We start from the raw sequence: 8,096 nt of genomic DNA on the forward strand, positions 1-8,096 counted from the left end.
TTAAAAAAGTGTTTCCATTGCAGTTTTGTGAAACACACCAATTTTGATACGGCCGAAAAACCACCTCATCCTAGCGCAAAAATATTTTGTCGAAAAACGTACGTTTTTTTTTCGAAATTGACGTATGTAATGTATGTTGAAAATAAGTACTGTCACTTTAAGAGAAGTGCACGCTAAGGATTCTGGGTACTGTTTGGGGACTGGGCTTTTGTTCAATATCATAATAAAGACGACGTTTGAAGCACCACGAGCTGCATCCTCACTGTGTCACATAAGACAGATATGGACATTAAATGGTGTCAGAAGAAGAAGTTTTCTCGCACCTAGAGGAAGCATATCGTCATGGTGAAGTTTAATCCACCGAGTGAATTCAAGTTTGACCGCCCCGCCGACTGGCCTGAGTGGAGACAAAGATTTTCGCGCTACCGGTTAGCTACGAAGCTAACAAGGACAACGGGGAAACACAAGTGAGTTCGCTTATATATGCTATGGGGAGTGAAGCTGAAAAGATATTTAGCTCATTCAATTTCGCCAATGAGGAGGAAAAGAAGAACTTCGACGCTGTTCTCAAAAAGTTTGATGATTATTTCATTCCCTGRCGCATACATGAGCAGGCATGTTTTTATCAGCGCAGCCAGATGCCTGGGGAGACAGCAGAGCAGTATATACGAGTGCTACACGAGTTAGCAGAGCACTGCGAGTTCGGAGATAAACGAGACGAGCACATCAGAGACCGCTTAGTTGTGGGCATCAAGGACAAAGAAATGTCTCYCAGATTTCAACTCAAAGCAGACCTAACACTAGCAGAAGTTACAGAACAAGCACGACAGGCGGAGGAGATTACCAAGCCGGTCAGCCTCCAGACTAACCCGCAAGAAGCTCACGTGGATATGCTACAACGTCGTAGTGGCCCACAGACAGACGGCAGCAGAAGACACAGACAGTGGAAAAGTGGTAATAGACACCAGACGGGACAGAAACCAGAGAGTTGTGGGAGATGTGGTAAGCCGAAGCACACAGAGAAAGCAAAATGTCCTGCACTCACGAGCAAGTGTAATAAGTGTCACAGGCAGGGACACTGGGAGTGTGCATGTCGCTCAAAACAAGTGAGAGAAATCACTGAGGAGGAGAAGCAGCCTTATTTTCTGGGTGAGATTGGAGGAAAGACCAGCAGCCAGGAAGACTGGTCCATTAACCTGGAGGTGAGCAGCATCCCAATTACTCTCAAGATAGACACTGGCGCAGACGCTACAGTTAGTAACTTACAGACATTTGAGAGGATGAAGTCTGAAATCAAGCTCAACCCACCAGACACCAGCTTAGTGGGACCAGGGGGGACCTCTCCTGAATGGGGTCGTTTCAGGCAAAGACAAAGTACAAACAGATGGACTACTCATTCAAAATCTATGTTATTAGAGGAAAAGTCAGCTGTCTTCTGGGTCGTAATGAAGCTGTAAACATGGGCCTGGTAAAAAGAGTGGATGAACTCACTGGTGTTTTCAGGTCAGGAGGACTACTCAAAACAGAACCAGAGAGAATCATCCTGCAGAATGATGCCCAGCCATTCGCCGTACACACGGCAAGGAGGAGACCCTTAACACTCATCCCACTCGTAAAGAAAGAGCTGCAGAGGATGGAAAATGAAGGCATCATGGAAAAGTTGACTCAGCCGACTGAATGGTGTACAGCCATGGTGCCAGTCCTCAAACCCAACAGGCAGGAGGTTCGATGCTGTGCTGACCTCCGTAGGCTTAACAGAGCAGTTATGTGCTGCCTACAGTTGAGGAAATTCTTCCTAGACTTGCAGGGTCAAAAGTGTTTACTTTACTGGACTCAGCCAGCGGATTCTACCAAGTACCGCTGCACGAGGACAGTATAAAGCTCACCACATTCATTACTCCATTCGGGAGGTATGCTTTTAGACGCCTCCCGTTTGGGATCACAAGTGCACCAGAGATTTTTCAAAGGAAGATGGCCGAGATCCTGGAAGGACTAGAAGGGACAAAGGTGAATATGGATGATATCCTCATTCACGGAGAAACCAAAGAGATTCATGACCAACGTTTAAATAAAGCCCTGAAAGTCATCGAGGTGGCAGGCCTCAAACTAAATGAACGCAAGTGCAAGTTCCATCAAGACCAGATTTGCTTTCTGGGTCAAGTTATCAACAAGGAAGGAGTCCGGCCCGACCCAGAGAAAGTAGCAGGCATAGTAAACTTTCCTCAGCCAAACAACGTCCCAGAATTAAAAAGATTCCTAGGAATGACAAACTATCTGGCCAAGTATGTTCCAGAACTATCCACGGTGGGTAAACCACTCTAAGCTCTGCTGAAAAACAACACAGAGTGGTTGTAGGAGCAAGCACAACAAGAAGCTTTTCAAAAGCTCAACGACTTGCCAACTGCAGCTCCAGTTCTGGTTTTCTATGACACCAGTAAACCAACAGCCGTCAGCAGATGCTAGCAGCTACGGACTGGGTGCTGTCCTCCTCCAGCAACACGGAGACCAGTGGAAACCTGTAGCCTACGCATCCAGGAGACTGAGCGATACCGAGATGAGYTACGCCTAAATTGAAAAAGTGTTTAGCTAGCGTCTGGACATGTGAAAGATTTGACAAATATCTGTTTGGACTCAATAACTTCAGACTTATTACCAACCACAAACCACTAGTGCCCCTTTTCAACAGTAAGGACTTGGACAGCGTCCCTGTGAGATGTCAGAGACTGTTGATGAGGCTTATGAGGTTCAGCACAGAGGCAGAATACGCACCAGGCTAAACCTTAGCAGTGGCAGACGCTTTATCCAGAGGTCCAGAGCAGCGCTACGGTGACAATCAGTTGCAAGGTGAAGTGGCAGCACACATAGATGCTGTTATGAGCCAGGTGCCAGCCACATCTCAGAGGATCACTGAGATAAAAAACAGTTCAGCTAGTGATCCACAGCTCCAGATCATGTGCAACTTTATTAGATCAGGCTGGCCCGAGTATCTTGACAAAGTCCCAGAACCAGTGAGAGACTTGTACCAGGTTAGAGGAGAGTTGTCTGAACTAGATGGCTTGGTAGTGAGAGGAAGTTGTATAGTTATTCCTTTGAGCATGAGAGAGGTGGTTCTAGAAAGGATTCAGGACGGGCACCAAGGATTAAGTAAGTGTAGAGAGAGGGCACTTCAGTCAGTTTGGTGGCCCAGAATGAGACAGGACATAATCAATAAAGCGAAACAGTGCTCACTTTGCACAGAAAACAGGAGCACACAAAGGAAAGAGCCTTTACTTCCAACAGAGCTACCATCTAGGCCATGGCAGAAAGTAGCAGTAGACCTGTGTGAGTTCAAGAAGCAGAGTTATCTGGTCATATCTGATTACTTTTCTAGGTTTATAGAGATTTTATACCTACCTACCATTACAAGCAGCCAAGTTGTCATCAGGCTAAAGGCGATTTTTGCACGTTATGGTATTCCCGAGGTGTTGGTGAGTGATAACGGCCCACAGTCAGCTTCTACAGAGATGAAGGAGCTCAGTACAGCCTACGACTTCACACACGTTACATCCAGCCCCCACTTTCCGCAAAGTAACGGCCACGCAGAGAGGGCTGTCCAGATCGCTAAGAGCATCCTACGACAGGAAGACCCCCTCCTAGCTCTGATGTCATACAGAGCCACACCCAACACTTCTACTGGGGCCAGTCCAGCTGAARTARTGATGGGTAGGAAAATCAGAACCACACTACCTACCCTTGAGGACAATCTAAACCCAGGATGGCCCGACATGGACAAAATTCAGCAAACTAACGAAGCAGAAAAACAAAAGCAGGCATATTTTTACAACCGCCGCAACGGAGTGCAGAATTTACCACCACTGGGTGCAGGGGACTCTGTGCTCATCAAACTGGATGGACAGAAACAGTGGACAAACGCTGCCACAGTGAAAGGCATGAGCTCCACACCGAGATCTTATGTTGTGGAAACAGCACAAGGACACCAGTACAGAAGGAACCAACAACATCTGCTGGCAACTTCCACTAACAGCATGTCAAGCCAACAGGAATCCTGACATTACGGTTTCAAAGGAGGACACAGACATCGGAGGAACCAAAGAATCAGTGTCACCGGGTTCTGTCATACAGGACACTTGTGTCGACAGGCCTACAGTTACTCACTCTGGCAGAGTGAGTAAACCAGCAGCTAAACTTAACCTGTAGCAACTGAATGCAGGATGTTTATTATGAGAGTGCAGAAGTTTTCTGCAAAGACTGTTTGGTGGTGGGTTATATACAGTGATAAAATGATGTGACTTTAATTTTGTAATTTGTTCACTGGGTACTGTGGGATTTTTTGTCTTGTGTTTTAAGGTGGAGGTGGAAAGAAAATAAGAGTGTGTTAAATGAGTATGTACCCTTCACTTACATGAAGATCCTTTTAAGGAGGGGAGATGTAATGTATGTTGAAAATAAGTACTGTGRGCTAAGGATTCTGGGTACTGTTTGGGGACTGGGCTTTTGTTCAATATCAGATGATAAAGACGACGTTTGAAGCACCACGAGCTGCACCCTCATTGTGTCACATAAGACAGACATGGACATTACAACGTGTTTCCATTGAGCAAATTTATTTTTGAAATTCTAATTTGCTGATTTTCGTGGTGAATGGAAACACAGCTAGTGTGTGACGAGTCAGGAGTGAGAATGTGTTGACAGATCAGTGGTTTTAGGACCACGGTATTTTTATCTGTTTTATTAAGAGTGCTGTCAGGTGACAGACAGGTGTGTGGTTAACATAGTGACCTTACTAACATGAAGCAGCCTGTCAATCAAGCCAGTTGTCAGCAATCGACCAACTGGTGATCAGAACGGCCATTTAGAACAGTCACCTTGTTCCAAATAAAATAAATGTTTTTTAATAAATTGTGTAACATTCAGGTTTTACCTCAGTAAGTACTTGGTATTGGCGAGTACCCAATCTGAAATACTCCCTCAGTTTGAGAAAAACTGGTATTGGGACACCCCTAAATCTAGCTGTCTGGTTTGTTGGAGCTTACTGTACCCCGGGTCATGTAAGCAGTGATTTTATTGTACGGGTCATGTCAACTGGCCCACAGGTATCTTTGTTCCTTTTGTGTGTCTCATACAGCTCACATATATACATGATGACATTTTCTAACCTTCAATTATCATAAAACAGGATCTAAATGAGGTTTTATAAAGAAAGTTAGGGATGTTGGCGTGTTTAATGAGGGATTACTTTGCGTTGTCCAGTTTGTCTTCATCTGTGATGTCGTTTCTTTTAACCAGGTCAAAGTTCACGCTCTGCGGCTGAATGGCGTCGATCAGGTCCAGAACTGGAAGACTGGTGCTGATCGTCTTGTCCTAAACAAAAAACATGTCCCACATTAGCCCAAAAAACCAAACTGCATCAGACTGTGAGGCGAGCTGATGAAGTCACTTGCCTTAAAGCTTTTGATGGAAGAACTCTTGCCGGCTCCACTTAAAGTCTTGTTGACCCATGAAATGATCAAATCATCACCAGCAACCTCTCCGTGTCCCAGGTCTTCAAGCACATTCAGTGTGTACCTGCAGAATGTTGGAGGTTAGTACAGATCTGAGTCTCTCATATGACACTGAAAAACATTTAACATGAGTTCTGGACCATCGCTTCTCTTCAGTGGTTCAGTTCTGTGAAAACTTTCCTCTCTGCTGCTTCTACAGTCTGTTCTCACTGATGGGGGGACTGAAGGATGTTTTAATAAAGCAGAAGTGATCCAGAAGAAAATAAAACTGGGCTTGACCAAGCCTTGTTGGATCATTGTAGCCTGGATCAGTTTTACAAGCACAAGCTCTGTTCTTGGTATAATTTTATTCCTAAATAGTTTCAATCAAAAGCGTTTATCCCCAGAGGGGCTCATAGAGCATAAATAAAAATGCTCCCCACCTTCCAACCAACTGAATTTATAGCCTGTCCAGAGCCAGTAATATCCACTGAGTCCTTCCTCCCACTTATAGTTACAATCATTTTGGGTTCACATTCTTGGCACAAAGTCGAGCTTGTTCTCATTGAGGGTTGGACTCTGTCAAGTCATAGCTGAGTTAAGAGGCTGGATTTACTGGTCTGTCTTCGTTCCATCCCTCACCTGTGGTCATGAGGGGTGGATCATGATTGAAAGAACCAGATCCTGGATACAAACATCTGGAATGAGCTTCCTTCATAGGGTGGCCGGGCTCAGCCTCAGAGATAGGGGGAGGAGCTCCATCATCTGGGGGGAGCTCGGAGTAGAGCRGCTGCTCCTCCACATCGAAAGGAGTCAGTTGAGGTGGTTCATCTGATCAGGAGCCTCCCTTTAAAGTTTTTCAGGTATGTCCCACACTGGGAAGAGGCCCTGGGGCAGAGCCAGAATTCACAGGAGGGGCTATGCATCTGCTGTGGTCAGGYACCACCTTGGTGTCGTTCAGATGAAGTTGGAGTGCTCCACTGCAGAGACGTGTCTGGTTGTCTCCTGGACCTGTTGCCTTCATGACCAGACCAACCTTCTAAATGTGCTCCAAAAACAAGTCCTTTCATCCAATTCAGGTATGGATTTATATTATCAGACATTTCTGAAGGAACTGTTAAGACCTAAACGTTAAGTTTCATAGAATAAAAAAATTCATTTAGGTCTTTTAACACAGGTTTCTCTAAAGTTACAGGTGAGATGGACAGAAATGTCCTCTTATTTAAATGAGACTTGTTGAAACCCAGTGAGAGGAGCCAGACAAATACATCATTACAGGACCAAAACATTTATTTAACCCACTGAGACCAAGTCCATCAGATACTGTAAATGTTTCTGAAGGGCTTTAGACCGTTAGCAGCTTCTAACACAGGATGTGTGGAAAACTTCAAGCTGGACTCGGTTCAGTCCTGAATCTTTAGACCCAGCTGACTGCATGAACCATTTACCTGAAAACTGGTGCCGCTCCTGAAGGAACCAGAAGACCCAGCAGATCACACTCAGACCACATCCTGAACTCATTGTCCCAACATTTCTGTTTGAATTTGAAACATTTGTCCAGCACTGAACCCCACAGCTTCAGTTTGTAAACATTATTCTGTTTTCCACAGTTCACAGTAAGAACATGAKGTTTAACTCACCTCCTCATCAGCTGCCACACCAGAGCCAGGGTCAGGGTCTCCTTTCCATCGTACAGGTCCTGACCCCCGATCCCCACCAGAGAAAACCCTGCTTTCTTCTTTCCCAGCTCCACAGCATAGTTACAGTTTTCAATCTGACACGAACACAAAACAGACTGATTGATTGAACAAATTACTGATGGTTTTAATGGGAGGAGCCTGAAGGAAGCTTACCACTCAGGAGAAACCCCCTCCAGCTCCCCACCACAAACATGAGGGGAGCATGTGAACTCCACACAGAAAGACCCCAGGTCCAGGTTTAAATCCCACACCTTCTTCATGTGAGATTACTAAGCCCATTGTGTCATCCTATTAACTGGACATTTATGTAGTAAATACGCCCATATTTCACCTCACTTCAGAAAAGGGACATATTTTAACCAGGACTTCAGTCTCTTGTCAGGATGGAAACAGAGTTTGACCAGGTCAAAGGTCAAACAGGAACAAGACGAAGTGAGGTGAAATGGGCGTTTTTTCTACATTTATTATTAATAATTCATCATCTATACCCACTTCTTCCTTTCAGGGTCACAGGGGTCACTGGTGTCCATATCCAGCAGTCACAGTGTGAGGGGCGGGGTACACCCTGGACAGGTCTCAGTCCATCACAGGGACACATAGAGACAAACGAGACAAACAACATTCACTCTCTCACTCACACCTAGGGACAATTTAGAGTTATCAATTAACCTAACAGTCATGTTTTTGGTCTGTGGGAGGAAGCCGGAGTGCCCGGAGAGAACCCACGCATGCACGGAGAGAACATGCAAACTCTACCCAGAAAGGTCCCTGGACCGGGATTTGAAGCGGTGACCTTCTTGCTGAGAGGCGTCAGCTCTACCAACTGAGCCACCGTGTCATGAAACCTTGTAGATTTGCATCTGCCAGAATTGCCTGTACAGGAATGGGTGTCGCCTTTGTTTCAATAGTTTTCCAT

General features: G+C 45.4%; 1 protein-coding gene across 1 annotated transcript in view; it reads right to left on the reverse strand.

The window, feature by feature from the left end:
- LOC106530877 (plastin-3) overlaps nt 1-8,096 on the reverse strand; it is a gene marked incomplete in the record, with an annotated part of 34,757 nt that overhangs the window by 1,843 nt on the left and 24,818 nt on the right. The window contains 3 exon segments of the mRNA XM_014026587.1: nt 5,237-5,361; nt 5,442-5,565; nt 7,121-7,254. Of these exon segments, the coding sequence (XP_013882041.1) occupies nt 5,237-5,361; nt 5,442-5,565; nt 7,121-7,254 (383 nt within the window).

Source organism: Austrofundulus limnaeus, unplaced genomic scaffold (genome assembly GCF_001266775.1).
Source record: "Austrofundulus limnaeus strain Quisiro unplaced genomic scaffold, Austrofundulus_limnaeus-1.0 Scaffold570, whole genome shotgun sequence".
NCBI lineage: Eukaryota > Metazoa > Chordata > Actinopteri > Cyprinodontiformes > Rivulidae > Austrofundulus > Austrofundulus limnaeus.